The sequence below is a fragment of the Hoplias malabaricus genome, chromosome 11 (assembly GCF_029633855.1).
Source record: "Hoplias malabaricus isolate fHopMal1 chromosome 11, fHopMal1.hap1, whole genome shotgun sequence".
In the NCBI taxonomy this organism is placed as follows: domain Eukaryota; kingdom Metazoa; phylum Chordata; class Actinopteri; order Characiformes; family Erythrinidae; genus Hoplias; species Hoplias malabaricus.
The window spans coordinates 21763326-21782624 of NC_089810.1; the positions used below are offsets into that span (position 1 = coordinate 21763326).

Genomic DNA, 19299 nt, shown 5'->3' on the forward strand with positions numbered 1-19299 from the left:
ACACAGAGACTAAGGCTAAAAGGAAACTTGAACTGCATATTGAGAGTCATATATATGATCAAGAGGTATATTGTCAAGTCAATAAAGAGTAAATTGAATATATTTCAAATATAAGAGAAATAGTGATTGATATTTGTGACTGCTTTGTTTCTATAGACTCCCGAAGACTCTGCATATGGGATAAACTTGCAGCATGCTTAGAGAACCCATCTGCTAATAAAAGGAAACACAAATGCAGTGCAAATTTGAAAACATGCTTACATTAGCTACAGGTGTGGCCTTAGGAATTTGGACATCAGATTTTCAAAGGTGTTGCTTAAAAACAGCAAATATCCAAGTAGTTCATATTCTCTAAGTCATTTGTATATTGTCGTATTTCTATATCCATTTTTTGTCAATTTTTAGTTTACTACATCATTTGAACACAGCAGCTGTCCTAGATATCGTGTGAAAATTTAGTGATGAATGGACCAGCAGAAATGCTCACTTCCATTGACATAATTTTTGTATTTGGAAAACAGCGATATCAACTATGAAATGGTATGCCATTAAAACACAATATCTGAGACACATGCTCAAACGTACATAATTTATTTAAATGTTTTTCATATACTTACATTCATGTATAATATGCATGTACTCCTATTTGTCCTCAATATTCTAATCACTATTAACACACAATAATGCTTCCTAAAATTACAGTTCATTAAAATAAAGTATTAAACTTACAAAACACGTCATTATTTTCATAAACACAAGTGTCATATCGTATCTAAAAGACATACAGTAAATTATAGATACATGCTTAGGTATCTATACACATATTGATACATATTGTACAGTATTTACACAATGGTTTTAATAAAGTGATAATTTGGTAAATAATACATCAGCAATGATATTCAGTAAATGAAAAGATATTTGATATTAGTGTGTACTATTAAACAGAAATGGGTTAGTGCCTGTAGATAACAAGAAAACAAGAAAACAAGAAGAAGATCAGATGGAAAGACAAGGGAGAGTTTTTTTAAGTCTCCCAATGCTATTTATCCAGAGAAAATGAGCCCAGGAAAATTATGTGTATTTCCTCTTGAGTTTCTTGAGCCCATTGTGCCCAGATTTGCTGAGATAATAACACTTGTGTTTATAAGCAACTGAACTAAAGACAGGAGCTTAACCATTTCTCCCTTAAGATTATAGGTTTTGCTGTGAGTAATAACATTTTATTTCATGGGCAATTAGTATCTCATGTCTCCTTTGTAGATGAGAAACACCTCATGGATTTAGCTTATAATTCACTCATTCAGATACATACTTGCTCAAGCTCAGGCATTGCTCCACATGGGGTACTCTTCAGTGATTTTTGTCCTTTAAGTCTGTTAAGTTTGCAGAGCCATAAATGAGAAAACTTTGAACAATACAATTTCCCTCTGGGTAACCTAGAAGAAACAAAATGCTTCAGTGTAAAGTTCTGTCTAGGTCCATGAAATCTACCTCGGGGTAAATGAGGAAGCCAGTGAAAGTTGTGTAGCGTCCCTGGTTGCTGTAGACTGCGTAGCGCTCATCCTGCTGGCTGTACAGCCACACAACATCTCCTGTTTTCAGAGGAAGCAACACACTCTGGCTCTGCACTTCTCTCTTGTGTGACATGTCCTCATCGAACACCATGGCCTGGACCTCTCCCCTTCCTGTCATCAGCTTCACCGACACAGCCCTCCTGGGGTGCTTCCCCACAGTGAAAGCAAAAAAGTACACCCCTGGTACCTGGCATGTGAAGTGGCCTGATGTCTTGTTAAAATGGCCTCCAATATTGACATACTCCACGTCAAAATTTAGAGCTTCTCTCTTATGCTGCCTTGTGCTTTCACCCAGAATGGAAAAGGTCCTAGCTACTGAAAAAGCAGACCTATACTCCTCAGAGGCTTCTATTCTTCTCCAGCTGTAGCTTGCGTCCACAGAGGGAGGGCAGTTAGGTCGAATTTCTGATGGGGACAAGTGGTTGTTGAGGTAGCCCATAGAAGATGTTGATTCTGGGTATACTAAATAACCAGTGAAAGTGATATAAGCTCCAACGTTGCTGTAAAGAGCATAATCTGGGCTTTCTTGCATCAGCAGCCATACTGTATCCAGGGGTTTTAGGTTAATCATGGCACTCTGGCTCTGCATCTTCCTGGCTTTTTTTCTGAAATCATTATAAACCATGGCCTGCACTTCCTGCCCATTCTTCACCAACATCACTGACAGCAGCTTTTTGGGGTACTTGCCCACTGTGAAGGCAAAATAATATATGCCTGGGACTCTGCAGCGGAAACGGCCTGTGTCTGGATTGAAGTCATTGCCCACGTTGACAATAAGGCGGTCAAATGTAATAGATCGCTGAGATCCCCCCAACACACTGCTGGTACGTGTGGCGGAGAAGGCTGAGCTCAAGCCTGGCATTATGGGACCAATGTGGAAAGGTGTGATGTTGCCCAGGCAAGCGAGAAGAACCGCGAGGCAGAACATGCTTCTGCATGAGCTCCAGAAGGCCACACCTGAATATAAAGACATAATCAGCACAGAGCTTTATCCACAGTCTTTTGAGTATTTTAAAATTATTTTTAAAAATAATAATAATATATAAAATACATACGCTGAACAAATCTACAGAAAATAGGAAGTCAGCATTTTTAATGACACATTTTTGCACCTGTATTATTTTAGATTTAAAGAATTTTTATCAGCTACACTGTAGCTGCTACCAATGAACTACTCAAGGATATGTTATGAAATGTAATATATGAAAACTCAATATTCCCAGCTTTATTAATAAAACATAGATTGGTTTTATTATGTACAAAATGTTAAAGTTCCAGAGCTTTCACGTTTAAGCCCTTATATTATCATTCATATAAGGAAGATAAGCTGCAAACCAGTGACATTTGAATATATTGATTAGTCAATGCATTTACAAATTAAAAAGAAACCAGTACATACAGTAGCAGAAAATCCTTGTATGGTTAGTAACAGTTCAACGTTTTAATAACAAATCAATTATGTTTTGATTGTTTTTGTTACAGTCCTGTGAACCTGAACCTGTGATCAATGAATATGTTGAGGTATATACATGATAAAAATGCAGCACGATGGTGCAGCAGGTAGTGTCGCAGTCCCACTCCGGGTGACTGTCTGTGAGGAGTTTGGTGTGTTCTCCCCGTGTCCGCATGGGTTTCCTCCGGGTGATCCGGTTTCCTCCCACGGACCAAAAAAAAAAAACCACGTTGGTTGGTGGATTGGTGACTCAAAAGTGTCCATAGTTGTGAGTGAATATGTGTGTGTGTGTGTGGCCCTGTGAAGAATGGCACCCCCTACAGGGTGTGTTGCACCCAGTGATTCCAGGTAAGCCCCAGACCCACCGCGACCCTGAACTGGATAAGTGGTTGCAGACAGTGAATGAATGAATAGACATAGTACACCTTTAATTTCACAGTAAAACTTCAAAAAACAAACTAAAAATAAAGTGACATTCAGATACACAAAACTGAAAAACTTTCTTTAATCATCTTACATCTGCCCTTGACAAGAAAAACAAACTGTTTAAAATACCATAGGAAAGAGTTAGGAAGTCAGGTTTAGCCTTGTCAGAATACATTCTGCCTTTCATATCAAATGCTCAGTGGAATCAGTAAACCCTCTAATTCAGCTGGTATTGTCTGTTCACTCTGTGCACTGGGAGAAAGCAATAGATTAGGATCTGGTTCATCTGCTTCTCTGTCCTGGAATAATGGCTTATTTTGGAAGGGCTGAGGTGAGGCATGTGGCCAAAAAGGATTTTTTTTTTTGTATTAATCAAAGACCTTGTCTAACAGAAAAAGGGTTAAAGTAAATGCCACATGAAGATGCAGAGGATCAGTTAAAGGAAAATGTCATTTTGTCACATATAAAATGTCCTTATGCCTCAAAGAATATAAAGAGAAAGTATAAGTCTATTATTGGCACATTAATCATTTATATAATCAATTTAATCTTCTCCTTATTCTACTTTTTATAGTAAGGGTATTAGTCACTGTAAGACATTCTCAATAGCTACATAAAATTGTATTTTTATAAATAAATTCATGTACATCATGAAGGAACCTAACATTTACTATTTGAAATATTTAAATGTGACATTACTGAAAAAAATGGAACAGAACTATAACTGATGATAAATGGCAAATTATATAATTGTATCTATAATTATTAATTATTATTTAGGCAATTATGTATTAGTTAACCTGCCCCTTTACTATTAAATAATAAGGAAAGCATGTACTTAAGATATAAAACATTTTAACAATAATCTGTAGCAAAATATTTTCAGGAAAAAAAAACATTATTTACACTGACCAATTCAGAACAATTTGACAAATTCTGATGCTGACATGAAATAATAATTCACATGGATTTGAATACAGTGTGAATATTTTCCTTTCCTAAGAAGTAGAAATAAGAATACCTGTTGTACATACCAGTTCTAAGCCGTTTCAGAGGGTTCATTTCACTCATAAGCTTCTCTCCTGCGAGACTCTCAGCCACTCAGTCACTGGACTGGCCAACAACTGGTCAAATACTCTGTTGCATGATCTGCTCACACAAGGTCCAGTGCCCCCACCCTGCAAAAGAGTTCACTGAGTTGCATTCACTATGCCTTGGTCTTCCATGTTCAGCTAGAACCAGACAAAAGTAGGCCTAACATTTCTAAAATGTCACATTCAGACACATCAAAAGTATTTGTAATTCATGTTATTGATTAAAGTATCTACATGCTTATATTATATAAAACATGCACTTAGTTTTTTTTTATGGAAACCTGTTTTTTCCTTCTCTCTTTTGTCGCTTGAAGATCCCATAATGGTATTATTGAATGGTAATATTGAAAACATTCTCTTAATTATGAGACGCTAAGTCCTTACTTTTAAATATAAAGTCCTAATTATGTCACAGTAAGTCATTATTTTGAAATAGTACGATACTTTGTGTTTATAGAATTTCTCTACCATGACAAAGAAAGTCAATAACATTGAAATATTAAGTCTTAATTTACATATTAAGTTTGAATTGTGGAATTAATAGTGATATGATATACTAAATGAGGTATAATATACACAACTTTGAGAAAATGTTAAATAATCTAATATCCTACACTAATTTTCATATCATTATATTCTATATTTCTTTCCCATTTTATCAGTTCCACTCACTAGATGCACTTTGTAGCTCTAAAATTAGCCTAGAGACTGAAATCCCTCAGTGGTCAGGACCCAGAACCACCGCAGAGCAGGTATCATTCTCAACACTGCAGACACAGTGTCACTACCGTCCTCAGAAGGGTGCACCACCCAAATACAGTACATGCTGCAACTGCGTGTTGGTCCAGATAATGTTCTGAGCTTTGAAGAACAGTCTGAAATTGAGATAAAGTAAGCAGAACGACAGATGAAAACCTGTCTACAAAGTGAACCTACATGGTGTGCAAGTGTGGAGATGATAAAATTGACAATGACTTATTTGAGGTAATAATTTTTGTAAACCTGTGCGTTATTACGACTAACTAATTGGCTCTGTATTGTTGTGGTGGAAATGGGAACAATGAACAGCAAATAATGCCCAAATGGCGCGATCCTGGGTGGTAAACTACATGCCCAGAGTGGAGGTGGGGGGTGCTGGTGGTGGGGAAGAGAGAGAGAGAGAGAGAGAGAGAGAGAGAGAGAGAGTGACGCAGCGGCGGGGGGCGTGTTCACTGCGTCTCTGAGAGGAAGAGGCACCGAGAGACGAAGCTAAAAAACCCGCATTCAAGACAAGATGGCAGGATTGCCCCGCAGAATCATCAAGGTAACTAGTGAAGCGAGATTTCTTTCGCACAGCCCGCTTCAGCCGCCCGGGTTAGAGAGTCAGAAACCAGAGAAAGTGAGAGAGATCATGGGGAGAAGAGAAGCGACTGGCGCTTTTTTGCGCCTGCTAGTGTTTGTTAGCCAGTCACTTCCGTTCAGCTCTCCGTTCTTTCTTAACCCGAATATGGGTGGGTTAAAAATACATGCACGCTGGGCTAGAGGCGGTGAAAATGGCGGAGGGCCCGTCTCCTGTGCATACACGTCTGAAATGATCAATGAAAGGCGACATTAAGCACACACTGGTAAATGGTGGCGGACAGGCTAATGAAGTGCTAGCGAATCGTTGAATGCTGCCATTCAATGAAGCTGAAATGTCCTCTTATCCACCCGCTTCTTCTTCGAAATTTACGGTCCACCTTAAATGGTGCAGTAGTTCCGCGCTCGACAGAATGGGGATGCAGCATTATTTAAGGTAGACCGGAAAAATTGAAGACGAAGCTAACGTTAACTTCAGCTGCCATTCATCGACTGCACATTATCGGAGTCTGAGCAGAGAAACGAAACATATCACAATAATAGTTTAATCGTGTTTAATGTCGCTTAATGTATGTTTTTTTAAAGAACATAATGTATACACACCACTGTCGCATAATTCAAACAGACAGTGATAAAGCCCCGCACCGTGCGCCGCTAGCTTAGCCGCGTTTTGGGCTGTGTTGCAGGTATTTTCCATACGAGGCCTACAACTAGCAGCTAAAACTAGCAGAGTGACATTCCGGATAAGCTTTAATACACATTACACACTTTAAATCTCAAAGGTGGCAACGTTTGCCCACTGCTAATTTGGGCAGGGAAACGGCACTCAATATTTTTATGGTAAAATTAAGTTTCCAGGCAGCGCCCTGTAACCGCACACCGAGCCAGCGCACACAGTCTGCATAAAACCCGCAGATTTGTTTGCTGCTCAACTCTCAGCTCTTATTCCGGATTCATATTATGAGAAGAGATGTCGTGGTATCACAACATTTCCTTGAATTGTCATTTTAGGTGTTTCGTGTAACAAAAAAAAAAGGGGGTTTAATAAATAGGCGTATCCTGAAGCTGTTCCTCACACCCATGTGTCACTAGGCCGTGGGCGATGATATAAAACACCTTGAGGAGGATGAAGCATTAAATGACAATTTGAGCAAAAGGAGAAAGCTGACGTGCTATAGCTTCTAACAGTGAAAATATTTCCTCCCATCTTTACAAAACACAAAAAAATGTGTTGTAAAGATGTTACACAGCACTTTTAAGGGAAGGGGAAGTTTAAGGCAACAACATTAATTGTTAATTTTTTTGCGTTTAAGCTTCCGCCTGAAAAATCAACACAAATTTCAGGCAAGTTGCCATTGATTTTCTGTTCTGAAAAACTTCTCTTATGCAGCCCTCCAAAATAAAGTTTTCATAGAATATTCTATCTTTAAAATAATTTAGAAATCCCATGATTGTAAGTAGGGTGAGTAATTTATTCTGACAGTGTAGCTGAAATTGTAGCAACATAGGCACATGCATGGATCACTTAAGGGTATCTCCAGCAATCGTTCCCTTGTTAGCATTAAAACCTATGTATTTAACAGAACTGGAATAATTGCAAGCCCATACTTATGCAGTCTAAAGTAACTAGATATTGTGTATGCGCTGAGCATCAGTGGGGTCCGTTGGGTGTGGGAGGCTGGGAACACACGCCTGAGAGAAACTCTTAAGCGTGAGACTGAGTTTGGGAGCCCCTCTCTTGTCTGTGTTTTCTCTGCATGTTTTGTCCATGGACTATCTGAAATATTTCAGGAATTTTGTTCTCTAAGTGATATTTTGAATGAAGGAGTGAGAGGTCTGCACCCATCATGATCCTTTTCATTTTCATTGGCTGGTATTGTGTAATTTGGCTGAATGATAGAGTGAAAGCTTATTTTTGCGTTGGCTTAGAGTTTACCCAAACGGTTCTTTTCAACATTCAGTCGAGTAGCTTCCCACTTTAATGGAGGGGCTTATCACTGACAAAACATTTTATACCAAAAGCACAAAAAAAAATACTTGGATGATTAATGGAAGAGCCTTATGGGGTTTTTATTGCCAATGCTGATATTTAGAGAGTAGGGTGCTCAGTATACAAGTATGATAGCTATTATTAAAAAATGTGGTGTGAGCTGATTATAATACAGTAGTAAAAAAAAAACAAATCGACTTGAGAACACCTATTTAACACTGTCCACATTTTCTCTGGTTGTTGAAGTTGGTGTGCACTCAGTCAGCAGTGCACTTATTTTAACTAAGCAAATGTTCAGAGGTGGTAACACTGTACATTGTAACATTTATGACTGAAAGATTTATCAGCAGATAGCAGCAGTTCCTTGTTCACGAGAGAAAATGAAAATGTAAACTTGCATAATAAATATATGAATAAAAATTAAAATAATGTAAATGTGTGTTAGTATTGGGCAATAGGCCCTAAAATAACACAATATTTCAGGGTTTCTTGGCAATATGACACAAAACAGAAAAATACTTGTATTAATTTCAAAAACAGACTATTGCAACAAAATCAAATCCATGTTATATTAATATGTATATTTTTATGTATATGTATTTAAAAAATATATATTTATTATTTTGGAGCAAATTCCTCCACCTCAGAGCCACTTTCCACCGTACTTCACTGTGGCTAAATGACTCATGTAAAAATATATATGCTGTATTATGGATAACGGCACGACATTGTGTAAACAAGTCTGAATATCACAATATTGATTCTTAAATTATTTTTTTAATGTTTTAAAAATTGATTTTATTGCAAACGATACGATATGGTACAGCCCTAACGTGTATCATAGCACCCAGGTGTTTTTGGTCTCAGTAAAAAATTATGTAACACTAATTAATTATTCACTTGAACACTCAAGTATTTGAATATGTCTAATGAACTGAAGTTGAACCTGGGTATTTCAGTTACTGAGAAATCTTCATTGTCATAAATGTTAAAATCTTTTGACAGCCTTAAAGCTAGGCCTAAGGAATTTAGCTAACGTCCTTGTGAAACCTGGTACCCCTGCTGAGCTTAGTAGCAAAGCAGCAGAAATAGGTTGCATACTCATGAGCAGATAATTTTGACTTTCTAGGATACAGGTAGTTGCTCTGATGCATCTTTTAATTTGCCTGTATATCATTATTTCATAAATGGCCCCGTCCACACTGATAATTGTCTTGGCGCCTTTGTTAGTCACTCATTATTTCCAGTTTATGAGCTGCAAGATATAATGTAGGTTACAGACTTGACACAGAGCAACTGCACTAACAATGCTATATTTTCATTTTGTTTACCGGCCTTGTGAAACAGGCTTTGACTGATGACAGTTATTTTAAAAATGATAATTGTCAGCCCAATTTAATTTTCAGACTAGTTAATTACAACGATAGATGGTAGCTACACAAAATCATGTCATGTCTGGATAATCTTCAGCCAAACATCCTCTTACAAATTTGGCAGTATTTTCTTTTTTTTTTTTTTCTCTTAAGATAGATTTAGTTCCATCACTTTTGCTGGAAATATACATCGTGAAATTTCTCTTGGCATCTTCTACATCCATCTTGAAAATGTATTTGTATGCTTTACAAATTGATTTTTTAATGAACATTTTTAAATGGAATTTTATATAAAAGCTAATTAGACTGAGGGCCATTAAGAAGCAGTTGATCCAGAGGAATGCAGAGGTGCTCTGCCTGTTGTGGGCTGGTTACACAATAGAATAGTGAAGAGTGGTTAGTCAAGCTGTGCAATTCTCAGATGTGTCACGTCTCCAGACTATGCATTCCACAGGTGATATCAGATTCACTCTCTCATTACTTGTGTGGGTGTGTGGTTCCAAAGGCCCTGAAGGTTAAAGTCTCTCTCTCTCCTAATAATGGCTATCATCTCTCTGTATAGTGGTACTACAAATCAAAACGATTGCAGGAAGCGGGCTGACTTTGCACCTGTGGGCTGTAAAAAATGGCCACGTCAAGCTTTCTTTTTTGACCGCAAAGTGTCTTAAATAGAAAGTAGGCTTAATGAAACCTAACTGCAGCATAATTTTTCTGCATTTAGTTTTTTCTTTTCCTGTTCCTTTAAGTAAGTGAATTTACCATATAATTATAAACAATATACAATATTTGGCTAATACTAGTAGCTTAAGAATGTAAATATCTGCATATGACCACGAAAACTGGCTGCAGTACTGTGAAAATAGGAAGTTTTTGTAGTGCTTTCTAAACTTCATGAATGAATAACTGCAGGAAATATAGATAGAATTTTGCTCTTTTATGTAGATCTGTAAAAAAAATTGGTGATTGACCATATCACTTAAGTGTTGAAATGTTTTTCACATAGCATTGAGAAGTTTTAAGTTTTAAAGCCAGGATTCCTATTTCTTTAATAAAAAAAATAAAAAAAATCAGTTTGCACTAATGCCTCTTTGTAGCACTTAGCTACCAGCCGTGCACTTTGACATTTTTGTCATTCTAATTTAAATATCGATATATTTGCTGCTTGTAAAACAAATTCCATATATATATATATATATATATTATTTTTATTTTCTCATAGACATTACTACATTTTACCTAGCTTTAAAGAGATGTAGACCCAGACATACTGGTTTGATGTTTTTACTTGTTAAATTGGTTTCTTCCCATTAATTCATTCATTCATTGTCTGTAAATCAGTTCAGGGCTTCAGTGGGTCCAGAGCAAGGCAGGAACTTCACAGGGCGACACATTCACTCACACCTATGGACACTTTTTTGAGTCGCCAGTCGACCTAACAACATGTATTTTTGGACCGTGGGGGGAAAGAGGAGCACCTGGAGGAATCCCATGCGGACACTGGGAAACACACCACACTCCTCACAGTCAGTCACCCAGAGTGGGACTTGAACCCACAACCTCCAGGTCCTGGTTCCACCCATTACATATCAAAATCTGACTGGTTATTTCCAAGATCAATTTAGAAATGATGCTTGGGGGATCAGTACCAGTGCCAATATTTCACATCGTAGCCCGTACCTTGAGCATATTATTGTGATTATAACACAGTTTATCACTGTTTATTGTGAGTTTTTTAGATAAAGGTGCCAAAAAGCAATTTAGTTATCAAAATTCCACAAGGTAAAATAGTTCCATTCCATCAAACATTCCTTCTAGCAATTTCAGCCAAGGTCTTGAACTGGTTCAGGGCTTCTGGTCCTTGGTGCTATCCAACAAACCGGTCTGCATTTCCGTCTGTTTTGATGGGAACCAAGGCTGCATAATTTTGTCTGTATTAACCAGAACTACAGATTAACAGATATTGTCAGGGTTAATTCTCTCTTTACAATTGGTTCAGATCAGAATGAGATGTTACATGTTTAAAAAAAAAAAATGTTCAAAGTGAGAATTTTGGAGTGTGGCTCCATATCCCGCCAATCTTGTGAATGATTGATTTTTGGAGACCACAGCACCAGGAATCATAGACACCAGAGAACTCTTCCACTGGGCTGTAACTCTTTAATCTATGTGCTCTTTCTGGAGCTTCTTTAGCTCAGCATGGCAACGGACATTGTCACGGTACACGCTGAAATATCTACCATTGTTTGATTTCAACTGGAAAGGAAACTTTCATGTTCCACAATCTATTCATGTTGGTGGAAAGGCGGCGAACAGTTTAAAATGAGGTGACTAAATGGGAACCAAACCTGTTCCACCTTACAGGAAAAGCGCTATCAGGCACCCTACACCCTGTCGTGTAAGTGCTGGGGTCCTTGCTAGGGTTCGTCGTTAGTTCTTAACCTTTTTGTATTTTATTGATGCCTATTCTATTTGATTGTTTTAAATTCTCATTTGCCAGAACATCACACCAAATCACACATTGTGGGTGATCTATTTAATTTCTAATATTCTTTCTGATAGTGCTTAGTGCTTTTCTGGAGCCAACCTCCTATTTATTTGACAACTGATGCATTTGGCTGTGTTGGTTGTTTTTTAAATGGGGGACAGGTCTTAGTTTGCATAGATGGAGCATCCAATTCAATTCTTTCTTTTGGAGGAATATGCTGCCAAGTAGTTATACATGTTAAATAAAAAAAAGTGACTCACCACATCCCTAGTCCTGTTCTCCAGTTTAAAAATTGTTGGATTAAATATATTTTGTGGAGTAATTCTTGAGCTTCAGTCAGAGTGCAATTAGCATGCAATATTGGCACTATTGGAACATATTTCAGCCAATCACATTGCATACTTGGAACTAACTGTGATACCGTAGTACGTATGTTCTTGATCTGATACATTAATCCTATTTTTTATCTATCCTATTCAACATTCAACAGTAGAGCAGTTCTGGACTTGTGTGTCTATACATGAAAAGTTCTAACAGTGTGTTAACAGGAGCAAACTACTGTGAATTGTTTGTGTGAGTGGATAAATTAGAAAAAGGCATACTTTGTTTTTCATTATGTTTTTCATTTCATTGAGAAAAATTGTAGCATGCTGATTGACATCAAGATTAGTTTAGTATCCAGAAGCTGTGAGTTATACTGAAAAAGTGTGTGTGTGTGTGTGAGGAAGACATTCTAGGAGTGCCATATTTACACAGTAATTGCACTCTAACCGAAGTAATACTGCTTAATTATACCACAGTTGGTTCCAAACCTGAAGTTCCAGGAGTGACATTATTTCATGATAATGGTACTCTGACTGAAGATTTTCAGTTATTACTCTGCAAAATACATGCAATCTAGCAATGACACCAGACAAGACAGCAAGGGGGTTCTTATTTATTTATTTTTTATTATATAAACTGCTCCTTGTTTTGAATAGTGCAGAGTTACGGTGCCGTGGACCTGTTTTCTGCTTTCTGATTTGTAAACAAAAGAAAAATTCAAGAAAATAAGAAACAGGGAAATGCTATGTTTGTGTTTTCTGTAACTGTGTTTAACTCGAGTCAAGCATGCCACCACTGGACTCTAGAGCAATGGAGATGTGTTCTCTGAAGAATCATACTTCTGTCTGACAGTCCAATAGGTCAGTAGTTCTCAAACTTTTTAGACTTTAAAAAATTTATTTTTTCCTCTCTCCACTTTTTACACCACAGAAACATGGGCATCCCTGGTTCTTCCTGTCTTCTGGGGGAATAAGGCAAAATCTTGCTTGAGTTTTTGTTGCTTTTTATTTACTTGAAATTTATGGTCAATAATATTTATTTGAAATAAATAAAAATGAGAAGAGGTTAATTAAATCAGTTATGTGCTTTAATAGGCTACAACAACAGCGCAAAAACAGTGCAGTGCTTGGGGCAGGTGAGCACAGCGGTTCTCCGCACTTGAAGGTCGGGCGACACTGTTAAACCTTGTTTTAGGGCTGTAATGAATCGAAGAGTGACCACGTTTTCCTTCAGCCGAGTGTTTTCTTCTATTCTGACTTCTCGTGTACAGTTTTCTCTATTTTTGCCTCCGGATTTAGTCCTTCTGGGCTTCAAATTATTCCTGGGGTTTGTGTCAGCTTGTTTTTCTTGGTTTCTGCTTTGCACTTTTTATAATAAAATCCAAAATGCTCACATTTTTCGAGGATATTTGGCATAACACCTCTTGCTGCTTTACGTACCACAGGTTGAGAACCACTGCGAATCTGGGTTTGGCATTGGCCAGGAGAACTGTACTTGTCTGATTGCATTGTGCCAAGTGTAAAGTTTAGTGGAAGGCAGTGTATGATGTGGGGTTGTTCTTCAAGATTTGGGCTCGCCCCCTTAGTTCCTGTAAAGGAACCCCTTAAAGCCCCTGGAAACCCATTTAGAATTTTTTATATATATATATATATATATATAATTTTTATCATTTTACTTGGGTGTTATTAAATGTTCAGCAAAGTTAAAATAAAAAGCGTATTGATGTATTTATTCAAGAGAAATCATTAAAATCACTTTATACATTGAGAGAAAATATTTGACATATTTGTCCAGTATCTTTTTTTTTTTCCCCTGAAAAAATCTTCAGTAGTTAAGAAAAAGGTGCTAAAGCTGGTAACAGAAAAATGTAACTTGTTCAACATGCTTTGTAGCAACTTATTAGCAATACAAAAGGGTGTGGGTTTTTTTTTTTTTTTTCCCCTCAATAAACAAATGTCTTTTATACAGTGTCTTTAAATGTTTGCCACATCTTTGGTGTGATATTTGGATCTGTGGGATAAGCATGCAGTTTATTCATTCATTATTCATTCCCCCTGAGATTCACTGGAATTGGCTTATTTTTTTAAGAATCCCATTTTATCCCAAAAACATTAGCTATAATTTTACTGATAAATGTTAAAACAGGTGTAAGAACACGTGCAAATATGCCAATTATAACTCAGTCCAAAAAAATTGTCAGAAAAATTGTTTCAAAGCAACAGATGAGAAACCATAAGCTGTGAATACAGCATGAAGTCTTAAGCATTGAGTTACATGTGATCAGTTAAATTTGTTTCAATGAAATGTCTCTTTATGCTGCATGTGAGCTGTTGGTACAAAACCTTCATCAGTGCAAAAGCATCTGCATGTATTTTGTTAGTGCATTAACATCTGAGCAAGCATCCTCGTTTGTAATTACTTGAGTACATGGCATCATGAGTGAGCAACCTCCTGTTCCAACCTGTCTTCTCACCCTCTTCCATTGTGTGTGTGTGTATGTATGTGTGTTTTGTGTAGGAAACTCAGCGTTTGTTGGCAGAGCCAGTGCCAGGCATTAAAGCGGAGCCAGATGAGGGGAATGCTCGCTACTTTCATGTGGTCATCGCTGGACCTCAGGACTCCCCCTTTGAGGGAGGGACTTTTAAACTTGAACTCTTTCTTCCAGAAGAATACCCCATGGCAGCTCCTAAAGTACGCTTCATGACCAAAATATATCACCCCAACGTAGACAAGCTGGGAAGAATATGTCTAGACATTTTGAAAGGTAAAGACATTCAATATATTGATCTTGATATTTATAAAACTACAGATTCCCTTTAAAAAAATAAAATTATGGTGAGCTTCATTTTTTTTCCTTTTTGGCCAGTGTTCTGTTTGTTGTTTGCTTGTTGGGGCTCTGAAACCACTACAGTGTGTGTACATTTTATACGTCACCTGCTGTGACCTTGGTAACTGAAGTAGCTCTGATGGATGTTCTTTAACTGCAGTGTAAATGAATTGCCAGATCGAGGACATATATGTTGCAGAGCTTCCATTCTATCTACATTTGAAAATGCCAGCAATCTTTTGTTGTGTGCTTACAGCTAATTCCCCAACTTGATATAGTACTTGTGAGTTTCGTGACTTAAAAAAAAAACAACCCAAACAATCTGGTGAATCTGTTAAATTTCCTTGCAAAGTGTGAGATATATAATGTCACCTCACTCTTTGTTAACATGAACATAGGAGAGGAAACAGCACTGCACTTCTCAAATTTATCATTTCAGTCCATGGCCAGTTAGGTATTCAGTCACACAGCGCAGCTAGGATGCAAACCTGAATCCCAGGGTGCCCCTTTCCACTACTGAGAGAAAAACTTGACACAGATGAGTGATTTAGAATTTCCATTTGATGTGACTCATACAGTGCAGAATTGCTGAGAGCTTAGGGTGGGAAAGTGATTTTGTGGCTCACTGTGTTTGTATTTTAGGATGTTTTGTCCCCCTTTCTGTCATGCTTGACCTAAGGAGGCAGTGAGGGATTTACCTTTATCTCGCTCAAATAATAAAGAGCCTCTGATTACACTTTTGAACTCAGTGAGCAACAGACCTTCACTACAGTGCTCTTTTTCTCTCTCCCACGTAGTTGAAACATGCCACTGTATATTGCGCTAGAAATAGAAAAGCTGCTACTTTTCCCCTCATTCTGTCTCTCTTTCGCTGCCATAATATATTTTACAGATAAGTGGTCCCCAGCCTTGCAGATCCGCACAGTCCTGCTATCAATCCAGGCATTACTAAGTGCTCCCAACCCTGATGATCCTCTAGCAAACGATGTTGCAGAGCAGTGGAAGACCAACGAAGCTCAAGCCATAGAAACAGGTGTGTTGTGGGGAATCTAACTGTGCAGGGTAATAAAATGTTTAAGATAACAAATGTCTTAAGAACTTTATAATGTACATTATGTAAATGAAGGGAGTAGATGTAGGTATTAAAAGGACACTGTGTTCTTAAGTGCACAGTGACTCTGATGCTTTTATCAATTAATACAGTGAGTCAGTCATTCATTTAATATACCTTCTGCAACCCTTCCATCCTAGCCAGGGTCATGGTGTGTCTGCAAGCCTACCTGTGCGATGCAATGCAATATTTTAAATAAATAAGAATGTTAATCGGATGACTGAAAAGGGCAGGGGGCTATTGTACTATGTCAGTAAGTACAACAGTCCTTACTCAGCGGTTTGGGCCTTGTTTTACCTCTTAACAGTTGTCTTAATGGATCTGGACACTAGTGAACATTTAGGCATTTACTCCAGACAGTACAATGTTTCTCTCATCTGCATGGATTACTGAGGTAAATGAACAAAATTGGAGGATTATGAATTGGGAACAATAGCATCAGCATATAAATGTTATATATTCAGACAAGTCACTTTTACACATTCACAATTTGGGTAAGAGCATTTGTGCTCTGTATGTTGAGAATGTATGACGTGTCATATGCTTGATGGAATGCGTTGGGATGTATCACCTTTATACTATAATAAAATCATTCCTCTGCTGAAGGGAGTAGTTAAAAGAACATGTTATCAATCACATGCGGTCACTGAACTCTTTATATAGATAGATAGATTGATTCAACTTTATTGTCCATGCTCAGTACAAGGCAACCAAATGCTTTTCCATTTATGTCCACCTATCCATATATACACACCGTCTATAATAAATTACATTGAAAATCTTAAGGCAGTTTGTGGTGGCCCAACATCATTCCAATACATGTATACTGGGATTTTCATTCATAGGTTGTTTTGGATTCATATTGATGGCTTTCCCTTCAAGTGAATGAGTAAATGTAACCACTCTAATTTGTGTTGCTGTTTATCTGAAAGCCCTTGCGTTTCATGAGGATTACAGAATTGTTGTAATTCAGTAACTACTGTTTTAAGGTTTAGAGGCTCTTGGGCAAATGCATTGGTTGCTGTCACAGAATGCTGGGAAATTGCATTAATTTTTAATTTTTTTTTATTTGTTTTACTCAATTTACATTTTTAAACAATGTGGTTTTAGGAATACATTTTAAAACCTTTTTGGACTCGGTCATACTGCTTCTTAAAAGAGGGACCCCACACCACAGTGATTAAGTTTTCTAAGCCAGATGTCTTCTGCGATTTGGCCTTGCTTAGGGTGTGTTCAGACTTGTCAGTTTTGGTTCAATTAAAATGAACTCTGTAAGTGCGATTTATTAGGGCAAGTGTGAATGCTCCCTTACAAACACGGGTGTGCACCAAAAACTTAACAGTCTCTGGTGCAGTTCTTTTCAAGTATGAATCAAAACAAACCAAACACAGGACATTATGCAACAACTTGCTCTCAAAATTAAATTCATGTGTACGTCATATGTCACTTTTTATTGTTTTGTTTCGATTGTAAAAGTGACAGTGTGAACTTAAACCAAACCAGGACTAAAATGTAACAATGTATCATTTTCTTGTTTGGTCTGGACCAAGGGAATCGAACAAGAAGTCTGAACACACCCTTAAATTTTGGATTTGGTTTTGCTCAGGTTTGAGGCTTTCAGTAAAAAGTTTGGGAATTTGAGTTGAGTATCTAATTATGATCATCTTTCTATCACCACATCCTGTTTTACAGAGAATTGTTCCATTGAATTCATGTTCCAAATAAGGTTAGTGTTTGAGGTGTTTAACGCTTCTGCTGTTTCTATTTCAGCCCGGACATGGACCAGGCTTTATGCTGGGAACAATATTGAAGTCTAGAGAAAGAGGGTGGAAAAGAGGAAAAAGAAAAAGTGGAAGTCATGTGTGAACACAACTCCATGTTCTGCCAAGACCTATTCATTTGCATTTAAAGGACACAGTCTTAGGGAAACAAATGTTATAATAACTGTCAAAGAATATATTAAAGAAAAGAGAGAAAAAAAGAATGGCATTTGCATACAATTTGTGATTTTAAGACACATTAACAGGAAACAAAAAAAAAGTAAATGTCTTTGTCCTGATTCACTACTGTTAAGATGCATGGGCAGAGGATTTAGATCTACTCACATGGCTATCTTTTTCCATTGATCTGGGAGGCTGTAGGAGACCTCTGCTGTAAGGAGTGTGTAGTTTAAAAGAAAAAAAACTGGCTGTCATTCGCTTGTCCCTTCATACGGAAGATAAGGGTGGGGGAGGGTGGCGGGTAACTTTTACATTTTTCTTTTAACCTCGGTTTTGTTATGTTCCTCTCATGCTGCTGTTTGTCTATGAGAAGCAGCAGATTAGCCCCTAATTAGACACCCTTTGTGGCAAACTACAAACTCCTCCCCTTTTAGAAGGCCTAGAAGGAAAATACATTGCAATGTTTTTTTGAGGGGAAAAAATAAAACTATTCTGACACATGACTCAAAATCAATGATGACTTTGGCAATGGTTAGACTAAATTAATACGGAATAGCCTTCCACCATCACGTTTAACTGTTGTGACCGCTGATCGTGTAGACTCCTAACATAGGCTTTTACTCTTCTCTCTTTTCTTTTTCTTTCTATTTTGACTGCAGACGAGAAGCGAGATTGTACCACAAGTTTTAGTTTAACAATTCTGTTACTGTATTCGGTGTTAGTATTTTATTTTTTATCTTTCTTGCCATTGCTGTACTAATTGCACTCTCTAAACTCCCATCATTGGTGTGCGCTTTCTCCTGTGTCCAGTGCATCGAGATTCATTTGCCTGTTTCTTCCCTTTAGCCTTTATTTTGCAAAATGTAGGTTGCGTTGGGACTGGTGGTGTGCAAATGGCGAGGTCTTTTTTTTGGGGGGGTGGGGTGTGCAGGAGCAAACTGCGATCAATGAATGCTTTATCTCCATTTCCATGATTGGTCTTTGGTTTGACATGTCTCGATTCACTGTATGTAAATTCCTTCTTTCTAAAGGGGAGAATGATTTCCTGCTTTCTGAATGACATGAAAACAGTCCACATACTTTTGTTCTTTCTGTAAATAAAATCTGTTGATTAATAAGAGGAGTGGTGTTTTTGTTACCATATTTGTGTAGTGGTTCAACAATTAAACTGTGTTTTGTTTTTTTTTGTGAACAATTGTCAGTTTTTGCTTATAATTAGAAACAATATCAATTTCCAAAACCCTTCAAGGAAATTAACAATTTTAATTAAGTCATTTCAAAGTGTTTCCACAACTTAATAAATCACTCTCGGTTGATGTCCCTTGTAATGTATTAATCTATATATTACAAAGAATCATTCT

The 19299-nt window shown here is 37.4% G+C and overlaps 2 protein-coding genes across 2 annotated transcripts; one reads left to right on the forward strand and one right to left on the reverse strand.

Moving 5' to 3' along the window:
• Window positions 1-994: 994 nt before the first annotated feature.
• c1qtnf13 (C1q and TNF related 13) lies at window positions 995-5305 on the reverse strand. The gene is made up of 3 exons (XM_066685708.1): window positions 5223-5305; window positions 4491-4634; window positions 995-2534 (listed from the first exon to the last, which is right to left on the reverse strand). Exons 2-3 carry the CDS (start codon window positions 4525-4527, stop codon window positions 1459-1461), a joined length of 1113 nt encoding a protein of 370 aa, XP_066541805.1. The 5' UTR covers window positions 4528-4634; window positions 5223-5305; the 3' UTR covers window positions 995-1458.
• Window positions 5306-5731: 426 nt separating this feature from the next.
• Window positions 5732-19056, forward strand: ube2na (ubiquitin-conjugating enzyme E2Na). Its single transcript, XM_066685053.1, has 4 exons — window positions 5732-5853; window positions 14578-14824; window positions 15780-15920; window positions 17769-19056. Exons 1-4 carry the CDS (start codon window positions 5824-5826, stop codon window positions 17813-17815), a joined length of 465 nt encoding a protein of 154 aa, XP_066541150.1. The 5' UTR covers window positions 5732-5823; the 3' UTR covers window positions 17816-19056.
• The last annotated feature ends 243 nt before the right edge of the window (window positions 19057-19299 follow it).